The 27,152-nt window shown below is 42.0% G+C and overlaps 1 protein-coding gene across 1 annotated transcript in view; it reads right to left on the bottom strand.

Moving 5' to 3' along the window:
• Positions 1-27,152, bottom strand: part of ACBD6 (acyl-CoA binding domain containing 6) — a 172,390-nt gene that overhangs the window by 89,416 nt on the left and 55,822 nt on the right. Inside the window, exon 5 of the mRNA XM_054981553.1 lies at positions 8,938-9,043. Coding sequence (XP_054837528.1) covers positions 8,938-9,043 — 106 coding nt within the window. The remainder of the gene's footprint in view (positions 1-8,937; positions 9,044-27,152) is intronic.

Here is a 27,152-nt window from a genome sequence, read left to right as displayed (position 1 = left end):
GTATTATCATATCATACCATCCTCAATACATGTGCAAATATACAACAAGTGCATTCCTAGTATTCATAATACATTCAAAAGTTCAAAGTCTCTCAGTGCATTCATAATACAGTCTCTTAGTCCAATTCAAACAAGGGACTCAGTGCCCTATTCCAATGCTTTCTTAGGAACAAGGTGGACGCTCCAGGTGTAAACAAAACGGTAAGTTTGTAACCAATACTGTTTTTTTCTTTTCAGGTGTCACTCAGGATGTAACATCAAGGATCCAACAGAGAACAGCCCAAACTGCGGCCGGCTGTTGAATCTCATGCCTTAATATATAGATATATTTTCCCACTTCCACTTTCTCTACAGCTGTCTATACCAGGATTTGCCTTGTTTCCTTACATACTGCGCCTAATTATGGCTGGGTGAATGGGGGCAGGAATTGCTGCCTGCTTCTGATCCCAGCTGGGTGAAGGGGGGTGGGCATCGCCATCTGTTCTCTGCTGGGTGAAGGGGAGGAGTGAACACTACCTCCTGCTCCTTGCCTGATCCCGATAGGCGAAGGCAGGAGGTGGGCTTTGCTACATGCTCTGCTCCTGATTCCAACTGGGCGAAGGGGGTGCGGGCACTGCCACCTTCTCTGCTCCTGATTCCGTCAAGTTGAAGGGGGGCGGAGATTGCTGCCTGCTCTGTGCCTTATTCCAGAAAGTTGAAGGAGGCAGGCATTGCAACCTGCTCCAATTCTTGTCCCAGCTGGGGAAAGGGAAGAAGGGAATTGCGTCCTGGCCTGTGCCTGATTCCACCCAGGTGAAGGTGCTGGGAGGGCATTGGCACCTACTCCACTCCTGATCCGAGCTGGGTGAAGGGGGCAGGCATTGCCATCTGCTCTGCTCCTGATCCCACCTGGGAGAAGGGGGGTAGGCATTGCTACCTGTTCCGCTCCTAATACTAACTGGGTTAAGGCAAAGAATGGGCATAGCCACCTGCTCCACTCCTACTGCCAGTTATGATAAGGGGGTGGGCATTACCACCTACTTCGCTCCTAATACCAGCTGGGTTAAGACATGGGCGGGTATTACCACTTCCTCTGCTACTGATCCCAGGTGGCTGAAGGGGGGGTGGGCATTGCCACCTGCTCCACTTCTAATACCAGCTGGGTTAGAGCGGGGGTGGGCATTACCATCTGTTATACTCCTAATATCTGCTGTGTTAAGGTGGGGGATGGGCATTGCCACCTGATCCACTCATAATACCGGCTGGGTTAAGGCAGGGGGCGGGCATTGCCACCTTCTCAGTTCCAAATACCAGCTGGCTGAAGGGGAGCGGGCATTGTCACCTGCTCCCTCCTGATCCCAGTTGGGTGAAGGGGGGGAGGGCATTGCCACCTGCTCTGCTTCTGATCCCAGCTGGCTGAAAGGGGCGGGTATTGCCACCTGCTCCACTCCTAATATCAGCTGGGTTAAAGCAGGGGGCAGGCATTGCTACCTGCTCCACTCCTAATACCAGCTGCCTGAAGGGGGTGGCCATTGCCACCTTCTCCGGTACTAATATCAGCTGGATTAAGGTGGTGGTGGGCATTGCCACCTGCTCTGCACCTAATACCACCTGGGTTAAGGCACGGGAAGGGCATTGCCACCTGCTCCACTTCTGTTCCCTGCCTGGGCTTCCCACCACTGCATGTTTTCTGGAGCGATATGGTGAGTTACCTGGGCTTTCCTCTGCGGCAGCGCCCTCTGGTGGTACACCAGGGTATAAAGTGAGTTGTCTGAAATACACTTACTCAATTATATAGTAAGATACGGCTTTATAAACTCCTTTGGAAAGAGTGTCCATAGTTTAGGAGAAACAGCTATAAAGCTCTGGTTCTTATTACCACTACATTTACTTGCCAACATGGCAGCCAGCATGAGTCAGAGCTAAGGTAGGTTTGACATGTAGTTAAAATTTTCCTACCAGTCAGTTGAAACTATATATATGGGAACCATACACAGCAGAAACCAAAATTACCTCTAGAAAGAGGAATTAAGTCCATGAGAATGTAATGCTGAGTATCTTGTATACTAATAGCTAAGTGCCATTATCTGTAGATACTTAAATAGGGAGATTGGAATCATGAACGGACAAGACAGATCTTTGTACACACCTGAAAAACGCCCTAGGTTTGGAGAAAAATCTGAAACTAAAAAACAAACAAACCAAAAATGCTAAAAGGAGCACTTACAGATTTAACCAGATGCCCTCAGTGGCTGTTGCTAGGCAATCACAACAGTTTTGACATTATTCCAGTGTTAATAAATGTCATAAAAGGCATGCGACGGGCAGGGTCTTTTCCTGGGCTGTTTTGGTCTTTGAAAGAAGGATTCATTGGGCCAAGCTCAGAAGTAACTACCAGATGACTTGATACCACATGACTTGCATAACTCACCCAGACCTAGCTGCTTACGATTGTTCAACAGCAACCCCACCCCAAGCCAGTGTTGTGCAGTGGTTAGAGTTTGAGAGTAGGATCTGGGAGACCCTAAGTTCAACTCCAATCTCTTGTAGAAGCTCACTGGGTGATATTGGGCCAGTCACACACTTTCAGCCTAACCGACCTTCACAGGGTCGTTGTGAGGATAAAATGGAGGAGAGGAGAATGATTTAAGTTGTGGAGAAAGGCACTATATAAATGAAATAAATTTATATAGATGGAGGGGTAGATAAAAAGGAAGTTGTTTAGTGCAGTGGTTCCCAACCGTTTGGACATGATGATGACCCACACAAGTCCAAATGTACTTGGTACAGTGCCATAGGCAAAGTATTACCTTGGCATCCAATGTAGTCCATTTTCGACCATGTATTTTTGAGAAAGCAACAATCACATCCTACTAGGAACCCTAGGCAGGTGTCATTCTGAAGTATTCAGCCTTTAGATATGAGAACTACATTCCAGACTTTGATCACCCTCCTCTTCTCCATTAATTCCCTCTAATCCCATTTTAAGATTCTAAGAAACTGACTCTAGTAACCACCAGGACACATTTTACTTGATTCTTTATCAATAAAATACATATGAAGAAAAAATACCGACTCATCTATGTCACGGAAGATACTGTTTCCAGGGTCATGTGTTACATTTCCAAAAACCAGATCAAATCACTGCCTCAGATTAAGCACCAAAATTGGTTCTTATAGAAGCCATTTCATGCATGATGATTTTCCTACAGAAATATTACTCTGCATAGGAAAATGTGTACACCTCTCAAGTTACTAGTTACTAGATGGCTTTCCCCCCTCATTATTGTTGCAAAGGGAGCAGGAAGTGAGAATGTGAAAAGCTGGCATGGAGGAAGAGGAGAGAGACAGAGCAATGCAAAGGGTAGGGGTGGCCATTAGGGAGGGCTGGCCTGTGATGCACTTCTGAGTCCCAATCCACAAGTTGGGAAACACTGGTTTCGTTTAGGGGGTTTGAAGGAGAAAAGGATGTAGGGAAATATGAGCATATGGAGGCCACCAGGAGGAGGGAAAGAGGACATAGTGTGGGGAAGAAGACACAGAGAAATGTGTCCTCCAGAAGTCCTGGCAGATTTCACACCATACAACTAGGCCTGGCTCACCACCATGCAAGTGAGACATACGGGAGAGGATTCGGGAGAGGGGAAAGGTGAAGATGGGGCAGACAGGTGGGAAGGAAAGAAGAAAGCAGAAAATGGGGGAGAGGCTATGAGGGGCAGGGAAAGGAAAGAAGACATGGTGGGGAGGGGGGAAAGATATGCCCCCCAGCAAGTCCTTGTGGGTCCCCTACTTGTATATAAATATTATAATGTGGTCATTTTGATATCTGTCTTATATAGTTTCACAATGGAGAATTCTGTTTTTTTAATGAATGTTTGTCAAAGTGCTTTCTGCGGAACATTTACAGCTTACATGCATATTCTGGACTTCGGGGAGCTTTCAGTCTCAAGTCACTCATATCACATCACTAGCTTTGTCCCCCAATTTTTCAGTAAACCAAGGGGCTAGAGTCCTATGAAACGAAGGGAAGGGACACCAGAAGAACCAGTGTTAATTTCCCTTATCAGACATCTATCCCACACTTTGCCAAAGACATCGGTACTCTCTCAAACATTACCCAGAGTTTTTCCTTAAGGGTGGGCCATTCTAACTGGTCTTCTACATTTCTGTAAAGCGGCAGATAAATTCACACATGCCTTGAGTAGATTGACTGGACTTCAGTTCATCAAGTATATCATCAAATTACTGATCAACAATGCAAAAGAAGCCTAGCGTATGCTCTTTTGACGTTCAACGGTCCCACTATAACCTGGGATAGCCTCAAGGTTGGAATGAAGTCTTGAGCCACCACACATGGAAAACTCAGCATGATAAAACTAAGCCGCAGAGCACCTCTGCCAGTTCAGCAATGGAATTTACTGGACTGATAAATGGATAGTACACCAGCAGAATCCTAAAGTGTCGCTGGATCCCAACACACGCACAGTCAGGGCTGGCTACCATACGCACTGGGTATCTGTGAAAGAAGAAAGGCCCTGTTTACAATCTGAGGCTGTTGATGGATCCAATGCCCAGCTGGAATAATCTGAGCTAAAGCTGGCCTGCATACTTCCTCCAATTAGGTTCTGATATATTTGTCTTATATATATCTATGTCTTACCTTAACAGTCATAAGAAGATATAATGCTGACTGAAGGATATTAAAGACCTGCCCCTAACCACAGGAAGCTTGTTCAGGAAACTGCCCCCCACCCCCAACTTCAAAAATGTTAGCTATTATTGTCCATATTTCCTGTGTATTTCTGGAGCCGAAATGACAACAATTTTTTTTAAATGACAAAAGACTCTTGCGAAAATGAATTCTGCTCTCAAGCCAGTGTGGGGAGTGCCTGACTAGGATTTGGGAGACCCAAGTTCAAATTCTCACTCTGTGATAGAAGTTTGCTCGGTGACCTTGGGTTAATCATTCAGTCTAAGCTACCTCACAGGGTTGTTGTGAGGATAAAAGTGAGTAAAAGAGGATGATGCAACCCACTCGGGGCATCCAGTGGGGAGAAAGCTGGCATATGAATCAAGTAAATAAATAAATGTAACAGTTTTGCAGTTTTCTTTGCTCCCATGGAATCAGGGGGACTAAAATGATATTCAAAAATGTTTAAATTTTTTGCCCACAGAAACATTTTGCCTGTAAAAGAACAAGAGCACGTCTCATACTCTCAGAGATTTGGAATAAAAATGCATAAATCTAGCCTGAGGACACTGACCCTGCCTATTAAATCTTCCGTGCCTCACTGTGGTTAGATGCTGCCAGCTTGGCCAGGTTCTATAACAGTTTCTCAAATGAACAGCACATAAATTTTGCTTTGATGCATGCCACAGAGCTGCTCACATACAAAGAAAGCGGAAAGGCTAAGAACATGACAGCCCTTCTTCAGACATGTATATTTTGTCTTCACACGCATGTCTGAAAAAGGGCTGTTCTCTGAGACAGAATGCAAAGAGAGGCAAGATATGAAAGATTCTTACAACAGTTTAAAAAAAGTATTTCCTTCTGTTAGTTTGAATCTAGTTATCATGAAGAACTCAATATCAGGATCTTTCTATTGAATAAGATTTCTGTTGGTATGAGGCGTTGAGGACTCCCTAAGGCTGCCAGTAGAACTGTAAAGGCCAGGGAGAGATTGCAAGGGAACACAAATTTCACTTACTCGTACACACCCCAAATGGGATAAAATGAAATTCTGGGGATAAATTGGGGGGAAGAGGGAACGGAATCTGATGAAATATTTTATCTTTCAGCAGGATGAGCAAAATGCTCTCTGAAGCAGTGTTTTAAAATATTACTGTTGCTAATCCACACGACTGCAAATATCTCAGATTCAATATTCAAAAACAGAAAATTATTTTCAGGTATTTGGTCCAGCTATGCAGTGAGTTTGTCAAGCACACACAACACCGTCGCAAGGTTTTCACTCAACACGGTCTCTTGCTCCTCCCATGCCTAGAATTACTCCACATTCACTGAACACGAATTAAAAGTTCAACTGAATATTCTAATATTGCTACTCAATTATGTATATGACTGTTTATTTTACAAACTTCCTCTAAAAATGGGTTATTTTCTTACACAACTCCATCAAAACCTATATAATTACCTTATTTTGGTTTACTTTAAGTGCTACTATCAACATTTACACTATTTTCCCAGCTGGCAAAATCTCATATACTTGAGTGCATGAGGATGCAACCGCTTGCAGCTCTATTCATAGCATTTTTCAAAAGGCATTTTTACTTCTGAATTTCATAAACACACCAGACACTACAATTTAATGTGCTGTTACAAAGAACACATGTCATGTTCTTAATTAAAAAATACTAATACTAATAATAAATTACCATACTAGTTTATGTTTGATATGGAAGTCCCCCCTCCCTTTATAAATTCCACTTATGCTGCGGGGGGGGGGGTGTTCAAAAATTTTGCCCATTTTTTTACATTTTTAGTTGTCAGTCTTCCCAGCAACTTGTCTCAAGCGTGTGTTCCCCTTATTTTCCCAGCCAGCAAGGATTCAGCATAGGCAATCAATGCTTTCTCAAGTCTAGAGAAGAGGTTTAAATAACACAGGGAAATAATACAGGGAAAGTGATGGGTTGCAACAATGCAAACAGCTTGGCATTCAAAATGCACACCTCCAGTGAACAGAGGCCACATAGACCAATTCAAAATAGTTGTTAGGGGAAGGGGAAGGACAAGCTGGCTCCACTGGTGATAAAGCCAAAGGGTTACGGATGGGACCTGATATTTCTATCCTGGATTAGCATCAGACATAGGGTGAAGTATGTTACCTGGAGAGGACAACAGCTTTTCTGAAACATCTGTGCCAAAAGGTGAAATGCCTCTAGCAGTAGCCCAGAAATGGCATCAAAACTGTAAAGCTGATCATATATCATCTCTGAACTTGAAATTTATACAATTTATCTTATTAAGCTAACAACCTGTGGGCTCTAGCAGCAATGATAGACCTAACAGTGTTATTGCAAACGCTGTTAAGAAGCACACAGATGTTTCAGTTCACTTCATCTAGGATGCAAGTTTCCAGCCTTGAAATTTAAACTCCCTCCCCTGCTTTCAACAAATTAATTCATGTGAATTCTGATTAATAATAAAAGGCCATGCCATCAGCATTCAGAACCCCAGCCGGGAATGTCATGGCTCAAAGGGCAGAAATCTGCTTAGAGCTACAAGAGAACCCAACTGAATTTGTGGCGTCTCAGTCTATGAATGTGTAAGCACTTCATCTGTTCACTAAAACACAATGTGCTGAGAGGCTACATGTGTTATGGACCAAGAACAGGATGGGCAGGCAGTGTGCAAAGGAAGAACCAACGGGACAAACAGATTGCAGTTTGTTTGGCCACAGATGTGCATATCCCCAGATATTTGTTTTATCAGCAAGTTCTCATGTTTTTTAAAAGGAGTGTTTGCAAGTTACATTCAAGTCCATTCTCAACACTACTACTGAATTATTAGTGAAGATCTATATTCCCTCCTTCCTTGCTCCACCCATCTGGTCCCTTCTTCAAATAAACAAAACTTATTTCCACACATTCAGGGAAACCTCAATATATAGACAGGAGGAGGGGACGACTAGTGGGTACAATTGTCATTGTTAACGTTTTACTTCTCAAAATCTCAACAATGTCAAGACATAGAAGTTTTCTGGCATTACAATGGACAGAAAGATTTGGAATCAAAAACTAGATTTGTCTGACCGTTACATGGTGGGGAGGGGAATGCAGAGCGACACAGATGATAATATAGTGCTCTGTGGTAAAAGTTTTCAAGGATCACAGTTGACATTCAGTTTACCAGAACTCCCTCAGATGAGCTATAAAGTAATGGTCCCACTTCTGACAGAAAGATAAACTTCAGTGACATTTAATTAGCTGCTGTGCAAACGTTTCTAAGCCCATTTCATACATCACAGTGGCAACTTTGCTGCTGAAATCAGAAAGCATTTGGGCGTCCCTACATAAAGCAAGCCAGACGAGTGAAGAACATCCCATGTGATGCAGGCTGATTTTAACCGTAATAGTAAAACCATGTTCACAAATGTTTTTCTCCAACATGATAAAGGGTTGAGATCCACTACCAGTCACTGAAGAGTCATAAACAGGAAAGTCCAATACACAGATATAAAACAGGCAGCAAAAGGCTGCAAAATAATGGTTTCTTAATAAGCATCCCATGTAAAGAACTATTTCCACTATTATTGCTTTATCAAGAACTCCTTGAATCAGTCAAAGTATATGCATTTACCTTTGCACTATCATTACTGTTACCTTATCATGAAATAAAGTTAAACTGCCATCATAAACAAATTTTGAGCACAAGTAAGGGTGATAGAGTGGGAGGCTCACCTGGGACACAATTTACTAGGAAGTTAACCCTGCAAAACCAGTCCCATTAAAACAGGAAACTAACCAAGAGCACAGCAGTCTTTGCACAGCCTACCATTCATTTCAATGAGGTTTGTTCAGGAGATCTCTCTTCTGGATTAGATTCAAAGGAGTTAGCTATGTTAGTCTATAGTCGCAAAACAGTAAAGAGTCCAGTGGCACCTTTAAGACTAATCAACTTTATTGTAGCATAAGCTTTCGAGAACCACAGCTCTCTTCGTCAGATGCACTATCCTTCTGGATTGTGTCCCATGTTAATTAACGAGAGGAGAGGTGATGTGTTTTCTACATCAGGCACCAACATATTCTTGTCAAGCCCAAACTCCACCCACGCATCAGATAATTCTTGCTTAAGAATTGTAGATTTGGATGATGCTCCTTCAAACTAACAGATGTAAATAATTAATAGAATTAGGGTAGCTATAAAGAAAAAGGGTAAAGATACAAACTGGACATATTAGCCTAAAAAACTGATTGATCCCTCCCCTGGCCCAATACCTTCTCATCTTTTGTATTCACATCCACTTTTTGGGATCGGATGGCTTTGGTGACATGCTCAATGTTGTTCTCTCTGCAGTAGTCAAATATGTTTTTATCTTCCTCCCTAAGAAGAAATAAGAAAGAAGTTCTGTATCACTACACATGCAAGTTCCACTAGCATGAGATGCTAGCTTTGCCACAGATCCAATTATTTTACTGAGTAAACACAGATTGCCAATAGATTACATGCAAATAACATGCTTCCTGTTGGTATATATTCTGCGGCAAAGATTGCTTATGGTATTTAGACAAAACCACAAGAAACCCTAATTTCCAGTAACTGGTAAACAAGCTAGAGTGATAATATTGACAAATCTGAATTGAATGCATGGCAGAAATGAGACAACTAAGATGAAGAATTGAATTTATTTGGAAGAACACTGATGTCAATGCATTGTAACAGTAGTAGTAGTAGTAGTAAGATTTAATTGCATATGACCAAAGGCCGTCACAATACAGCGTTAAGAACAATAAAAGTAGGAATTTATCATACAAGCATAAAATACAGTTATTAAAATAACAAAAATAAAATACAATTAAAATAGAACCTTAATAAATCAGACCAGTATTAAAATGCAGTAAAATCATAAGCATCTGAAATGAGACCAGATAATTATGAGAAAAGTTAATTTTCTGAAGAAACAATCTTGGCCCTAATCTTTTTTGCAGCTAAGGCAGACAAGGATACTCTGCTAGTGACAAATGAATCAGTATCAGATAACAAAAAAACCAATTTGTCAATATCAGGTAAAATTGCGCCCCACTAACAACTTAGCAAAAAATTTAGCTCTAGCCTTTGCATACATAGGACAGAATAAAGTGTAATGTAGGCGATCCTCAGGAGCATTATAACAGTCTCAAGTGACAAACAATGGGCTTAGACTGGAGTAACTCTTCTTAGGGTTCCACTGTAAGTTAAGACCAGGGCTTTTTTTCATCTGGAACACAGTGGAACGGAGATCCGGAACCTCTTGAAAATGGTCACATGGCTGTGGCGCAGAGGGCAATCTAAACTCCCCTCTGTCTGGAGATCAGGGGGCAGGGCCACCAGCCATGTGACCATTTTCTCCGAGGGCAGCCCACTGAGTTCCACCACCTCTTTTCCCAGAAAAAAAGCCCTGGTTAAGACTAAGATAAAATTAGCTGCCTGACAGCTGAAATACAAAACAACTCCCTAATTGGTGTTATTTCAGATGATTCAAGAGAAATGAAAAGCATGAGGCCTTTAAAATGACACATACCACACTTCTGAAATACCAAAAAGTACCTAGAATGTCTGAATTGTTTTATCCGTTTTCGCTACATTTTAATTACCTGTTTTAACTGAGTTAATTTAATATTGAGGTTTTAACTGATTTGTATTTAAGTTCTTCCATTTCTTTACAACATTTTTGTATTTTATCTATTCCTGTCACCCACTTTGGGTCCTGAGTGTCAGAAGAAAGGTAGAGTATACAAATATTCTAAAGAAATAAAAGGACCAAAATAGAGATGGAAAATGTTGGATAAATGGGTAGCATTTATACTTTTTTCTTCACTCTTTCAGTCTTCTGTACTTCATGATTCACTCTTCAGAACTCTGAGATTTTTCCTAGTACAGTACTCTTGTCTGAATGCTTGCTCATTTGAAAAACTCTCTAGACACAACACAATAAGAACAAGTGAGGCTGAATCCTTCTCTCTGACACACTAATAATTGCGAGATTATTTTAAAAAATATATGGGAGGATTCGAACATGCAATTGCCTTATCTTCAACGGTGGAACATATTATCCATTTATTTAACAAAATTTATACCCTGCCTTTCTGTCCTCACAAGAGCCACCAAGACAGCTAGGAAATTAAAACATACATAGTAAAACCACATTTTAAAACAATTAAAATAATAACAATTAAAACTAATAACAATAACGACAGCCTATCTTTAAAACAGAAACCAGAGCTGAAAACATACAGAGACATAAAACAACAATTAAAACATTTAAAAGCATTGGGCACAAAGGAAGGATCGCTGAGGGAACGCCAAACAAAACAAAACAAAACGTCATCAATCACTGACTGAAGGCAGCAACAGAAGGGGTCAGACGAATCTCCCTGAGGAAAGATTTCCAGAGTTTTGGAGCCATGACTGAGAAGGCTCTCTCCCGGGTTACCACCTGCCTGAACTCACAAAGTAGCAGGGCCTCTGAAAATGACTGCAATGGCTAGGTATTAACTGTATCATACAACAATGTATTTAAAAAGCACAACCTTGGTCTACAGCAGGGATAAGCCGCTTCCCTTCCAGCATGCATGCCAAACAGCAGTGCAACAGACCATTTTTCTCAGTAGGGCAGCTCTGCCATACAAGCAGAGGTGTAGTTGAGCCAGGAGTACAGTTCTGCCACATTTTTGCACCTGCATCATCATCATCATCATCATCAAACAAAGTTCTTTCTGGCCCCTCTGCTAGGGAGGAAAGAGAATCTCTCTTCTCCCTCACAGAGGTTCTCCCTCACAGAGGTCACAGACCTCTCGTCTAGTCCAACCGGCTCCCTCTGGCCACATCCAGCTCCCCTAAAAGTACTCCGCAGCCAGAGGAAGCAAAGCGCTGCTGAGCGCATTTGGAGCCAGGGGAGAGTGCTGGCAGCGGTGAGAGGGCGCTGAGCATGCCAGTGGTGGTCAGAGGGAGCCAATGGTGCTGGCAGCAGCGAGAGGGACAAGAAGCCAATCGCTGCTGCCAGCTCCCTCTGACAGACTGCTACCAGCGCAATCAGCTCCCTCTCGCTATCGCTAGCACACTCGGCTCCCTCTGGCTGTGGAGTGCTTTTAGGTGGGCTGGCAGCAGCAAGTGGGGGCCGAGCAGACTAGATGAGATGCCTAGAAAAAGAACCTCTGCTAGGGAGAAGAGGGATTCTCTCCCTTTCCTCCCTGGCAGAAGTTCTTTCTCACTACACTTCCCAGGGAACCTTGTGGGAAACTGACACGTGTCCTCCACATGTCAGGTGTCTCATCTGTTTTGACTCAGAGTGTCAGCAACCCCACACCAATAGCTGATGCTGTACTATGCAGGCACATAGCCATGCTGCTCAGTGTGTTCAGACTGAGGCAAGCATGGGTAAGGGGACTAGATGCATAGGGGATGCTTCCACTCTCAATGTCCATCCTCTGCCAGAGATCTGTGGCCAGCCAGGACTGGGGCAACCTGGAGGGCAGCAGAGCTTCTCAAATGTAGCTTCAAGCCAGGAGGACCCCACATAGTGTGGCTAAGCCTCCCCACCTGGCCAAGTGTTGCATGCCTGAAAGGGAGGCTGGTACAACAGCTGGGGAGGAGGGGGACTGAAAGCCAGATGCAGGCTGTAGTTAGAAGTCAAAAAGGCTGGCTAGCAGACAGCAGGAATCTAAGCATAGGCTCCCTTTCTATAGAGCAGCAGTTGCTTAAATAAGAATATGGACTGTGGTAGTCTTGTCGGCAAAATTTTTAGTATAACCTACTCTGTTGGTGTCCTCATTTGCGAATAGGACACTCCTCACAAAGCAGTTGTTAGGACCTAGATACTATTTTCATCCACTGCAACTGCATTCCTAAGCGTGTGCGTCAAACAAAAAAAATCCACGGATATTTCATACTGACACTGCTAAAGCAGCCTTGTTTTATGCTCTTACTCTTATGAAAAGAATTATTAGATTTAAGCACAATCTCTGCAGTACATATGGTCGAGTATAATCTTCATCTCCCCACTCTTTGTTGGCCCACCAACATCTTTACAGGTACATAATGTACTTTTTCTGGCACTCAAGCCAAAAAGGTTGCCTACACCTAATCTACAGGTTAGTGTTTGAGATGCAAGTAAGCATTCCTCTGTTTGGTCCCTGGGGTTCTACCTCATTTACTATAACATCAACTCCCTAAAGGCTTACTTAGCTCCTTCACAGTACTATTAAGTGAAAGTTGATCCCTATAGCGTTGTTAATTATGTATAAGTTTGCAGAATAAAATATCATCATTGTATTTGAAGTCTATGAAGCTTGGCAGCTGCATTTTGAATGTCGTCGTTTGCTTCAAGCTCTATACATTTTATTGATGAGGTCCACAGAGACTAAAAACAGGGCGAGACCAAACCGACAGACAGCAACTTGCAGAGTGGACTCCAAGCGTGTCACTACTGTTTACAAGACTTGGGCCATACACCCCACCGATCCAACGGTTTAGATGCTCACACATGAAAGGGAAAGATTGCACTGGAAATCATCATGTTCTGGATGACTCTGGTCAGGCCTGATTCAGATACAGGCATGCACTTAAGAAGCCCTAAGCATCTAGTTAGCTTTCCTATATCAAACCATTTAACTCCTGGCAAGAGGTACACCACAAATAACATTTTAGGTATCTTACCTAAAGATATGCCGGTCACAGGCAAGGAGCCTCTTCTAGGAAGAAGCTCCCAATCGGCTTCTCATACTGTATTTATAGGGTTTCAGAACCATCTCCTAATAATAACCCACTGTCCTGCTTCTTGGCTAACTAATTATTTTGTAAGTTCAAACATCAGGAAAGGTTACCTATATTTGAAAGATCATTTTCAAATATATAAATATTGTTCATTCTTCTTACTTGTTACCTTAACAGAGCTTATGTAAAATGAGTGATTATAAGTTTCTCATACATAGGAGTATCTTTTAGCCCTCCACCAATACACCCATCTTCGAGTTCCCATCTTTGTGAAGTTAGACATTCCTGTCGTTCTCAGACACTCTCTGCACTTGGGGACTAATACATTGTATATATTGATACGAGTTAGATGGCTCTTCTAGTCAACACAAAGCTATAAAACTGGGTTACTCCTGTCTCATGCCTTTCTTCAAGGTTGTTCTATTCTAGGCCTCTAGACTCCCTTTGTGGCATGTCTAGCTATGAGGCTGGGTTAGTCCTGTTTCTGTGTGTACAGGTATCTTCTATGACTTTCTTGGTCAAATCTAACAAATATGATCCTATAATTCTAGCTATATCCATGACAATCAATTTGTCCTAGTATTGTCGAAGGCTTTCACGGCCGGAGAACGATGGTTGTTGTGGGTTTTCCGGGCTGTATTGCCGTGGTCTTGGCATTGTAGTTCCTGACGTTTCGCCAGCAGCTGTGGCTGGCATCTTCAGAGGTGTAGCACCAAAAGACAGAGATCTCTCAGTGTCGACACTGAGAGATCTCTGTCTTTTGGTGCTACATCTCTGAAGATGCCAGCCACAGCTGCTGGCGAAACGTCAGGAACTACAATGCCAAGACCACGGCAATACAGCCCGGAAAACCCACAACAACCAATTTGTCCTAGCATTAATAAATGGAAGAGAAAATGTTTTATTCAGAGTTGTAGTTTACTCAAAAGCTTGAGAAAGGAACTAGTAATGGAAAATAAATGTATTCCATCATTCTGATTTCAAAACTCCATTAAAACTTAAGAGAACACTAAATAAGTAACATTTGAGATACCAACCCACTTATAAATCTGTAAATCTCTTTGGGTAGGGGTGGTATCACTAGTTTCCTGCAGTCATAATTCTGATGCCTAATAAAGGTTAATAGTTGCAGCAATGCAATTTAGCAGAAGAAGAAACATCATTAGTAAAAATGATGAAAACAGTGACAATACCTGTTCAGGAAATGGAGACGCACAACTTCCCTAGCTCTGTTATTTGTTTAGTGCCAATTTATTAATTGTTGAAAACTAGCATACTTAGAAGAGTTCTATAAAAAGGTTAAAAATTTGCTTTACACAGTCATGACTTGATTGTGACGGAGAAAATACTATCCTCCCCCCCCCCTAATCCTATGTACATATTTTTGTTCAGTGAAAATATGAGATTTTCTCAAATGACTTCTGACCCTTTTTTGTATGCCATATTAACAGCTCACTCCATCCAAATAACCTTCCAGAAAACACAAAGCTGAGATTCTTATGCTTTAAAAAGAAGAGGCACTCTCCCAGGGCTCTGGAGCCATTCAGCATCTTTGGGAACAGTGCACAAACTCTTCCATGTTCACAGCTTTTGTGTTGTGTCATCTTTGAAACTGAATCACCAGCTGCCAGGATGGCTAGGATCCATCACTATCCCCCCCCATTTTTTTCTGGACAGATTTAATTGTTATGGTAGAGGAAGATCTGGTTGAAGAATGTTATCTTGCCCAGGAGGGTCTGTGCACTGCAAACAGGTGGCCTTGCCTGTCTGCCTGGCACTGTGCCGCTGAGCATAGTGAAGCGCAATGAAGCAAGGAAAGGGGAGCCGAGACACACTTGCAACAGTTACTGTTTATGTCAAGACCTTCTTACCCCCAAGAGACCCATCTTCACATAATCTATAATTATCTCTTCGTTTAATCGCCCCGTCACTTCTGAGGCTCTCCTGGGCACGGGAAGAGGAAAAGCTCATTAACTGAACCTTTTCTCCTCTCTCCAGCCACCCATAGCTTTTAATTGCTTGGTGTTGTTATTATCTATCAGTGCAACTGGGATCATTTTCATAAGAAAGGGAGGTGGGGAGGGAGAGAAGCAGGCACGTGTCCCTGAGGTATGCACGGCAGACAAACCTTTGCTTTCTCAATTATTTATACCAGCTGAGGTTTTGCAGGCTGAATAAATCCATAACTCAAGTTTATTCTGATCAGTCAGGTTTCCCAGGGGGAAAATGCTGCCCACTTGCCTGTACATTTCTGTGCTGTCCTCAGAGAATAACAAGACATGTGTCAGCCAATTGCCCATGCATGACAAAAGTATGCACAAAATTCAAGTTAACAAGAAAGGATGCATTTGGAAAGCTATATAAGCCCAGCCCCCGAGCCCTCAATGTAACATGTTTTTCTTTTATGGTGAGGGAATCTATCCTTCAGTAATACTTTAGTCTATCCTGATAAAACTAAAAAATGCACTGAGCTCATCAGAAAGGAGAAATGTGAGTAAAGCCCGAATGGCTCACACAGATGATCAGTTCCTTGACATATTAGCGTATTAACCCCCACCCAATCCTTTAATTGCAGGAGATACAGACATTTTCCCTATGGGACGGAACAGTTGCTGGGAAAGCCTGTTTTAGTTAGCTCTGAAAATCACAAACTGCTACTGCTAAAAGTGAGTTCTCCCCTCTGCTCACACTACTTGCTCGGCTGCTGGTGGTGTACATAAGGTAACTGCTTCTGCTACTGAATGTTGCATAAGACATCACTTATGCCAACAGGTTCCTTTAAGGGTGAGTGTTTCCCTGCTCTTCTGAATAAGACACACACACACACACACACACAAACAAAATAGTTAAAGGGTTTGACCTTTTTACCACAAGCTCCCTGCCTGCACTGGAACAGCTCCGTTTTTCTTTAGGGGGCAACACGTCTCTTGGAGCAAGGGTCTGTTAAACAGTTAAGCAGTTACTGCCCTATCATTGCAGGATCAGGGTAGGAAGCCAGGCAGTATAATGAAGAAAGCTGCTGGAGCTGCTGCTCCTTCAAAAAAAAAAGTAGGAGGTACAAGCTCTACCAGTCTATAAAGTGTGACAGCCCTCAAGTCTTTCATTTTAAAGAAAATGAAAGCTTGCTCTTTCTAAACAATGAATGTATAGCAGGCAATCAGTATACCTGCACAGTTTAAGACATTACGGCAACTTCCTATTGCAGTCTTGCCCAACTTTTTTTTCCATGGAGGAACCCCTAAATTAATTTTTCAAATCCTGAGGAACTCCTATCTATGAAAACGTCTGCAGGCCAGAAAATGCTGATGGTGGGGAGCACAATTCAATAACTTCTAAAAAAATTGTTAAGAAAATGAATTTTTAAAGAGCTGCTATGTATATTTAGTCAGTTTACATAACCTTATAACCATATTTCAAGGGATATTTGGAACTTTTCACAGTATTCAAAATTTTTCTTTCTTTACTCCACGATTTCTTGTGGAACCCTTGATGGCGTCCTGAGGAACCCCAGGGTTCCATGGAACCCTGGTTAGGAAACACTGTTCTATTGGATGGCTGTAAGCAGCTCAGTTCTTTACAGTACAACATTAGTTATGACTGATATATGTAGTATCTACCCTTCATGCATTTTTGCACACAGTGCCAATAGAAGTGCTATATTCCTGACATAACATAATTTACAGAAAATCTTCACGTTTAATTCTACACATTTAAATCATCAGCCAAAGCTATAGGTACAATGTACTCTTAAGTGTTAGGTTGTTTTATTTTGACTCCGTTGATTTTAGGGGAACTTTACAAGTGTTGGGAGAAGCTGCTCTTTAAAATTCTGCAGGCCTTTGCGCCTGACCACATGCAGTGACCTCTGGTATTCTCTGCCAAAACAGTTCATTTGTCTCTCAGATCAACTAATCAATTCCAGAGCCATCAATCATTCTAGTTCAGTACTACTCTGGTCTAGCTCAGAGAGTGGGCCAGATGGCTGCCTCTGTTAATGGGATTAATAAAATTCTGATAGATTACATGGCATCAGACTACAAAATATGATGGGGACTATCAAACATGTTGGACAAGACTGGGGGGGCGGGGAGAGAACAGCCTATCATTTGTCATTTTAGTCCTCTCTCTATCCAGTTGCAAAACCCATCCTTTACTTTCCAACCTGGTACTCCAGGAAGTATGCCTAATTAAACAAACTGTTTGTGAATATGTTGGGTTTCTTTTAGCAAGCAAATGCATTGTTCAATATCCATATAAAAGAATCGCAAACTTTAATATCTAACTTTTAATCAAATAAAAGCAGCAGCAATAAGCAGCACCGTTTTACTTTAAAGGGTGGGGGAGGAACCCTCTACCATGGTTGATGTAACTACACAAACTCAAAGAATATTCATGGAATTGTGAACGCTTATTTTCCACTATTTTGCCGATTTTTAAAAAGCAAAAGAGAAAAGTTACAATATTCTGAAAAGTCTCATATACTGTCCTAGAAATATTTTAATCCAAGTTTGGCATTAAAATCAGGCACCGTTCAATTAATATTATTTTTAAATAAAATCAAGAGATGAGAACTTTTCCAGTATTGATGGCCATACTGAATCTTATTATGAGACAGCAAACTGCAGCTAACTTGCATAGTGGTTCCAAGTAATTGATATAATTTTCTTTACAATTCCCAATGTAGGACACAACACATCTACAAACTTTCCTTGTTGAGAGGGGAGGTAAATTTAAGGTCACACAATCCTCCTGCCTATTTATTTAATTTCTACCCAAATTCCAGACAGATGGTCATAGAGGCACTCTCAGAAGCTGCTCCATCATCCCCATCCTGAAGATTTAGCAAAGTTTAAACCTGAACTTCTCTGGGTTTACTTTTCGTTGACCAAGTTAAACTGGAGGATCAGGAGAAAAAAAAAAACCCTGCCAGTTAGGTGGGATTTAAATATATTGGACTTGGTGGGTAAATATCAGATACAGTGTTTTTCAGTGTCATTCTAAGCAGAATTACACCATTCTAAACCCGCTGACTTGAGTGGACTTAGAAAGATGCAATTCTGCTTAGGATTCAACTGTTAGAAAGTTTCAGTTGCTTTACATACATTCACCCTAATTAATACGCTGTTAAGTTTTACAAGATATATCTAACTCGCCTCTTTATAAAGCTATACATGAGGCAATTTCCAGAATGAATATTTATTTATTCACTTCATTTATAGCCCACCTCTTGTTGAAATTCAATATCCTATACTAATTTTAAAAAATCAATAAAAATAGTCAAAACACCACATACAATAAGAAAACCAGCAATCCCTGTAAGATAAAACTGTTAAGAAGTATGTTAAGAATACCATTTGAAAAGCCCTTAAGGCCACAGCCTAATTAAAACAGGATGTTATAGTTTTAAAAACTGTAAGGGATTTAGAGGGCTTGAGAGAACAAAAATGTTTCCACCTGGTGCTTAAAAGAATATAAAGGATGAGGAAAGGCAACTCTAATTGCAGGCACTGAGGAAGTCTGCCTCTGGTCCGCATCCACCTAGAACATGCTGGGTGGGGGATGGGGCACAGCAGGGCTTTCAATTATTATTTTAATTGGTGTGCAGGTACACATGAGAGAGAGTGAGTCATAAAATATCCTTACCCCAGGTTACCGAGGGTTTACTAGATCACAGCTGTACCTTCCAAATTGTCTTCAAATGCAGGTGCTTGTAGAGTTCACTGTAGTAGCCCTGTCTGGATATAAGCAGAGCATGCCAAATGCTGCTCCTCAAAGAAGGTCCAGTTAGCAAACCAGCCAATGCTGGTTTAGGTTGCTGTATACTAAGGATGGGCATGAACTGGGGGAAAAAAGGAACCGTGTGGTTCGTGGTTCGTCACATTTCACAAACCACGAACTTTCATGAACCTGCCCCGGTTCGCAAACCGGTTTGTGAAAACATCACAGTCAGGTCAGCAAATCATCACTTCCGGGCCAGCAGAAGGCCACTTCTGGGCCAGCAGGTTTGCAGGAAGTCCATCTTCTGCTGCCTAGGAAACTGATTGATCAGCACCAGGCTGTCTGCAGTGACGAACCAAAAAACAAACCAGCCTAAAGTTTGTTGCGGTTCGTCAGAAATGGGCTCTGACGAACTGCCGGTTTGCAAACCACGAACTGGCCTGGTTCGTGCCGAACTTTGGTGGGTATTTCGGTTCGTGCCCATCTCTATTGTATACCACAGAGAAAATCTTTACCTCAATCTTTAGCACTAAACCCCAACCCAAACTGCATACCTCTTCCTAAAGGGGGGAGGTATAATCTCATCCATAGCATGAAGACCACAAACTACAACTGGTCTTGTTATCAATTAGTAGTATCGCACCTTCTGTTTATTAGCCCTCATCCAGTCTATTACCACCATCAGACACCAGCTAAGAACATCTACTGTCTCATCTGCTGAATAGCAGAAGTAGAGCTCCGTGTCAGATGACATCTCAGCCCAAACCTTCAGATAGCCTGTCTAGCAGTTTCATGTTGAACAGCAAAGAGAATCCAGGAGGACACCATATTTCAAATGGCAGAGGGTACAAAGTTGTCTGTCAGCATCACCTATTGCAACTGATCAGCGACTAGAAACACCAAAATACAGTGCCCATGACATCCATCTCAGACAGCCCATCCAGAAAGGACACCATGATCAGTGTCAGGAGGTCTAGAAGACCCAATAAGGTCATATTACCATCTCTTTCCCAGCAAAGGTCCTAAGCCAAGACTTTGTCCCATATCCAGGCCTAAAACTCAACTGAAATAAATCCTGATAATCCATTTCATTAGAGATCCTGGAATTCTACAGCCATCACCTGATCACCCACATATTTGCCCACTAAGTCAACAGTTGTTTTGATTCTTGAAGTTTAGGGAGGGCTTAAAGAAGGTCCTTCAAGGATGCTGTAATAATCTACTCCTTCAATTAAGCATTCACCATTACAGAGATCCAGCCAGGCAATCCTCTCCATCTATCTATCAGTCAAGTTGGGCAAGGGTCAAACATAGAAGTGGTAGAACACCCTCCCCAAAGCAATGTCCATTTCTGAAGTGAACAACTTAAAATTATCCATTAAAATCTTATGAGACTGTGCTCTGATGACGTTGCCTGCGCTTTGATCTTCTATAACTGCAAAGTGCAAACTGTCATATATATGAGGAATTTTACTTGAAAAACATCTAGCAAACAAGATACAGAAGGCTGCTGTTCAAGCCAGGCTCATAGTGATTGTGCCCAGTCGCCAAAGTCCTCTGACCACCTTGAATGATTCCACTGGACAGTTTTGCTCAGATGCCATGATAGTAGAGAAGAACACTTTACCACCAATCATTGCCACACAATGCTTTAATCTGTATTTGGGCCTGATCTGGCATTTAGCAACAGCACTTTAACGCCCGATGGCTGGTTGGCTGGCATGATTTCCTGGCCCTTGCTGATTCAAAGGGGTATTGGAATGAGGCACAGACACATCTTTGTCTAGACTTCCTTGTCTAGACTTCCTTGCCCTCATCTGATCTGTCCCCCTCCCAATTCCATACCTTCTTTCCTGGCTGCTACCAACGCAACAGCAGTGCCAACCACCATGATCACTGTCAAAACACACATCAGGGGGAAACAAAACATTTCTCTGGTCTGTCCATTTGGAAGCAACCCACTGGTGAACCCAGCTTAAGGCCTTCCAGCCAAGAGTGGATCCTCTAAGTGTCCCAGTTTCCTTTTTTCAGCTATTGGGGCCCTGATCTACCCAGACTCCACAATTCATTCTCCAGTAGCATCAATGGGACTTCATTCAAGAATTCATCATTAAGATGAAATTAAACTACAGTTCACAGTCCTCATAGTAATAATAACACAATATTAACAGACTTAAAACAACTATTTTTAAATAGCTTTAGAATTATTTAATGATTAAAATACATCACAACCTTCAAAGCTACTGGACAGCTATAGATCTAAATATATGTGGTTGGAGTGCAATCCTAAACAGCGTTACTCCAATTTCAATGGGCTTAGACTGAAGTAACTCATAATATTGCACTGTTTTGGATGTGTAAACAAACAACAAGAAGAACCATTTTGATATTCTAACCTGTTATATTAAAAATAGTTGTAGAATGCATGTCAACATTTGCTGCACAGTGCTTCCAGGCCTACCATATCATTGCTAATTAATGGGCAAGCCGAGTGCGGTCTGCTGATTTGGCAAGGAATGTTTCTATTAAAAAAGCAATACAATATTCAGTTTTGCGTAATTTACTTAATGAAACCAATCAAAATAATTATCAAGATAATTAAATTAACAGCATAAGACGGAAAGTACAATGGCAGTTTTTGAAAAGCTTTGTTAGTAAACCACAGCAACGAGATCATACCCCAAGGTAAAGTGGAGTCATATGAAACAATGTGTCAAATGAGAGTCTTAATGCGTAGGCACTCAGACAGGCCCTTTGGAGAGCAAGGCAGTCCAGAAGACACCCTGGTCCCAAGCCAAATTAACTAGGACTTTGAATTCAATTAGGAGACAGCCAGTGTAGTTCTTTTGTAAGTGGTAAGATGTATTCCCTACAATTTACACCAGTCACCTTAATGCCGCATTCAGTATCAACTGAAGCTTCTATACAGACTTCAGAGACATCATAGCAAATCAGCATTTGTTCAAAACATGGAAAACAGCAGTAAAATCACAATTCTCATGGACAGATCACAGGAGGTGAACCACCTTGTAATGATTTTAAGTGTGTGTGTGTCTTTAAACGCTTGATGGGGTACAGATGAAAAGTAGGGGGTGAAAGACAGGGATGAGTGAGAGATGACTGGTTGATGACTGAGAGTGTGGGCAGCGTGAACAGCAGTTTTAGTTACTGAGTGGAGAGAAAAGAGTCAGTCTGAGCAAAGCAGGCAAGCTGTGTGCAGCCTGAGAGTGTCTATGCATTTCTGAAATATTGAGTCTGGGCAAAGTAGGCAACCTGTGTGGAAGCCTGAAAGGATTCACATTCTAGTTCAGTCAGGCCATCTGTGTGGAAGCCTGAACTGTGTGAGTCTCTGAGAGAACTTTCATTCTGTTTGAAGCAGGCAAACTGTGTGTGCGCCTGCGAAAGAAAGTGTACGTACATTTGAGAGAGTGATTGATATATCTGAAGCAGGCAAACTGTGCCTGCACCTGAAAGGGAAAGTTTATGTACATCTCTGTGTGACTAAGCCTATGTGAGGAAACTTTAAGAACTGAGAACTAACTTTGAAACCATCAAGCTTAAGTATAAGGTTGTCAGCCTCCAGGTGGTGGCTGGAGATCTCCTGGAATTACAACTGATCTCTAGGACATAGAGATCAGTTCCCCCGGAGAAACGGCTGCTTTGGAAGGTGGACTCCAAGGCATTATACCCTGCTGTAGCCCTCTCTCCCCCAAATCCTGTCCTCTCTATGCTCAACCCCTTAAATCTCCAGGAATGTCCTAATCTGGACTTGGCAACCTTACTTAAGTACTAGAGTGAAACCGATACACTTCTTGTAAAAATAAAAGTTTTTTTTTATCCCAGGGTATCCTGTCATTCCTATATATCCCATTCCTATGCTCAGGGCCACATAGTCCCATGAAGGAGTCTGACCCTTGGGCATATTATTAAAAGGGAAATTTAAATTACTTAATTTGGAATATAATTCCTGGTGGTAGCAATCTACCCAATGGGTGTAAGAAGAGGGTTAAAAGAAAAATCTACTGGAAAAGAAAAGGGGTTGTAGCACACGTGAAATTGGCTAAAGGTGCTATACACCAAAGGAGACAGGTGTGAACCTAGGGGGAATGGAACCACATCCCAAACTGATTAGCCGTGTTACTGTCAACAGTACCACTGTCTTATCTCGACGGATGTACAACTGGCCCTCAGCCAACACAGCACTGCCTTCAGGCATTTGTTCAGAGCACCTATTTTCTCACCTAACACATACAATGTCCCTTCATGTCCTTGGTGCCTCATATTTACAGGACCGACTCCTCCCTATGCTTGCCACATCAGCTTTGCTCATCTCAACAGGGCTTCCTGCTGGTTCCACCCTGCAAATGGGTAAAATTGGCAACCGACAGCACACACGTTTTCTCTGTTGTGGCCACCCCTTAATGGAATGGCCTTCCGGATGAGGTCAGGAAGGTTCCTACTCTCTAGGCTTTTGGCAAACTAGTTAAAACTGAATTATTCAGTAAGATTTTTTAAAATACAAGTAGGAGGGCTATACCGTATAAAAATCGTCATGAGAGATACTTTGGAAAAGGGATAGGGACTGCTGACTATAATACCGCATAATGACTGTTGCTGTAACCTATTACATTGTTTCAGCCATAGTTCACTATGTAATCCTGCCTCGAGTCTCACTGAGAAAGGCAGAATATAAATAAAGTACACAGAACTGGGTATCATTAGCTTTCTGACACTGTTTCACTCAAAATCCCAGAACAACTCCTTCCATAGGATTCATATAGAAGTTAAATAGCATGAGACATGATGGAGCCCTGCAGAATTCCAAAGAACAAAAGCTATGAGATTGTACATCTGTTTTCCATATACCATAAACTGACATTGATCAGGAACATAACCTTGATGCTCCCAATGCCCATGATAAGTAAAGGTGCAAGCACTGAGTCATTACTGACCCATGGGGGGATGTCACATTAAGACATTTTCTTGGCAGATTTTTTACGGGGTGGTTTGCCATTGCCTTCCCCAGTCATCTACACTTTACCCCCAGGAATCTGGGTACTCATTTTACCAACATCGGAAGGATGGAAGGCTGAGTCAACTTTGAGCTGGCTACCTGAACCCACCTTCTGCCAGGATTGAACTCAGGTCGTGACTTGTGAGCAGAGTTTGGGTTGCAGTTCTGCAGTTTACCACTCTTAAGTTCCCAGATTCATTAGGGAATTTGGGAACTTAAGAGACCGCTTTGAATTGTATCCAGGAGATGGGCAACCAGTTCCAGATGCTACTTTGGGTCTCATCTACAACCTGTTGTGACACACCTGCTAGGCACTTTTTCAGCACTCTCTGGTTTGCTGCGGACACAACAGTTCAAACTAGAGGTGCTAAGAGTCGCTGCCTACCACATTTGTTTAGCTCTACTTTGGCCTGTTTTATCTTTAGATACTGACAACTAGCTTGAAGCGTATGTTGTTACATACAGTTTGTCACATTTTGTTAAAAGCACATTAGGAAAAATGGGTGGGTTTGTAGAGGGGTCATTAATTGATATAGAGAAAAACTGATACAGACCAAAACTGAAGGAAGAGATTATCTGCCACTTCCACTCAAGTAAACATGTTTTGTAGCTAACCCCTCCAATTACTGCCTGGACTTCATCTTCCAGTTAGAGGGGAGGGGATCATGGAACATGTGGCAACAGCAAGTCTCCAGGCATTCCTATATGACAGAGATAAGGTTCACATATAAGACAAACCATGGTTTGTTACAGGAATAAGCTGGGGAAGGTCCTTCTTCCCTTTGTGCACAGCTTGGAAAAAATTTCCACATTCACAGCAAACCATAACTTGTTCTCACATCTGAATTATAAATGGTGGCCTGTTCTTTTTCTTCCAAGCCAGGATTCCAAATTGTGGAACCACATGGCAGGAGAGAAGGGAATGGAGAATGGAACATGCAAGCTTAAGGATCCTAAGTCTAGAGGAACCAAAATGACTAATTATCAACGTGGACCCATCTGTGGATACTTAAATCCAGAGATACATCTTTCTATAAACTTTGCAGAAAAATTTGAAATCCAAAAAAATAAATAAATCCCACACATGTTGAGGGGCTTAAAAACTCCCCAAATAATAGAAGCAGCGTCTATAGCTTTAAGAAATTAATGTAGGCAACCACAATAATACTGCCAGCCTTCAAACTTTGATTTCTGACAGTAAAAGACATGGAGAGGAGGCAGGGACCTTTTGGCCTTTGACAGAGGACTCCTTGGAGCCAGGCCTAGTAAAAACCACCAGGTAACTCACTAGCACATGACTTGCACAACCCGCCCGCTGGTGATTCATTACTATTTGCCAGCAGCTATTTCACAAAAGTCAGTGTAGTATAGCAGTAAACGTATCAGACTAGGGTCTGGGAAACTCAGGCTTGAATCCCCACTCTGCCATGAATGGGTGGCCTTGGGCTTGCTGCTCACTCTCAGCATAACCTACCTCATATCTTCTATTCCACCTCTCTACAGCTATATTTCCCTGCTCCATTTTTCAAATTTTATTACACTACTCCAGGTATATAAATATTAGTTGTAAAAATAATGAACAGTTGTAATATATTAAATTACCATAAACATACCAAAACAGCTTCACTGACAACATTAAACTCTTTGAACTTTTAAGAAGAATTATGGATCACACCCTTTCTTTCACTACTCATATTATCCTCTTCAAATGTTATCTTTCCTCACACACTTTCATTTATTTAAATCAATAAGTGCATATTGATCTAAATTTAAGAGGTTTATCCATCGATTTGCAAGACTCTACATAGCATATAAATGGCATCCAAGGAAATAACAAATCTGAAATATATGCAGGGCCATTCAAAACTTTAAACTGATGAGTAAGTTTTTCCATAACAACAATTTCCCATATTTTCAAACAACATGGATGTTCTGTTAGCATCTTGAGTTTTCCCCCCAATTATTGTGCTATTGTTAGTTTTGCTGCCAAGAAAAGATGAAGTCTAAGCTCATCATATTTCCTTGGTGGATTCTGGTTGTCATTCTCCTTCAGAAGCACAAATATAGGCAGAAGAATTTTTCCTACTTTGGTTACTATTGCAGTGTTCTCACACACCACAGCACAGGTTGCATCTTTGGACACGATAACAGGGTTGCACTTAACTGTAACTGCTGTTCATTGAGTGGTCTTTTGTGCAGGCACACATGGGACTGTGCATACACAGGCCAGCCACGGAGGTTAAAAGTTTAAGATTATTCGAGCTTTCTGAAGCTTCAGAGCGCTCCCTCCCTGTCGCGCGCCGGTATTTTCCTGCCCAAACAGCATGTGACCTAGGAGTGGGGGAAGCGCTCCTCCCTCAGTCCTCCCTTTGCCTCTGTGGAGGAGACAGGTGTGATCATCATCAGCCCACAGTGGGGAAAGGAGGGAGGGATGTGTGTCTGCACAGAAGACCACTCAATGAACAACAGTTACAGGTATGTGAAACCCTGTTTTCATCTTCATGGCTTCTGTGCAGTTCCAGATGGAAGAATACTAAGCTCACCTACTGTAGGAGGAAGGTGTGGGCTGATCAGCGAAATAATTAATCTAAGATTGCTTTCCTGGAATCGACATAGAGTAATGTCTCATGATGGTAATAGGTGATGACCATGCTGCTGCTCTGCAGATGTCAAGGATTGGAATCCTTCTCCTCAGGGATGCTGAAGAGGCTTGCGTTCTAGTAGTGTGCGCTCTTATAGATAACAGACATCTGACTCCCACAATCTTGATTGCGGAGATTAGCCACCTAGATAAAGTTTGTGCAGGTGCTGCCTTCCCTTTGTTAGGGCCAGAGAAACATGTGAATAAATTCTTGTCTTTTTACGTATGTTCTTGACCCTGCTTAAATAAAATAAAACAGCCCTCCTCAAGTCTAAGGTGTGAAGTATCTGTTCCTGGAGTGAGTTGGGCTTCGGTAGGAATATGGGGAGGATAATGTCCTGTGAGAGATGAAATGACAAGACTATTTT

This window comes from Eublepharis macularius, chromosome 5 (assembly GCF_028583425.1).
Source record: "Eublepharis macularius isolate TG4126 chromosome 5, MPM_Emac_v1.0, whole genome shotgun sequence".
NCBI classification, from domain to species: domain Eukaryota; kingdom Metazoa; phylum Chordata; class Lepidosauria; order Squamata; family Eublepharidae; genus Eublepharis; species Eublepharis macularius.
This window is presented reverse-complemented; position numbering and strand designations above follow the sequence as displayed.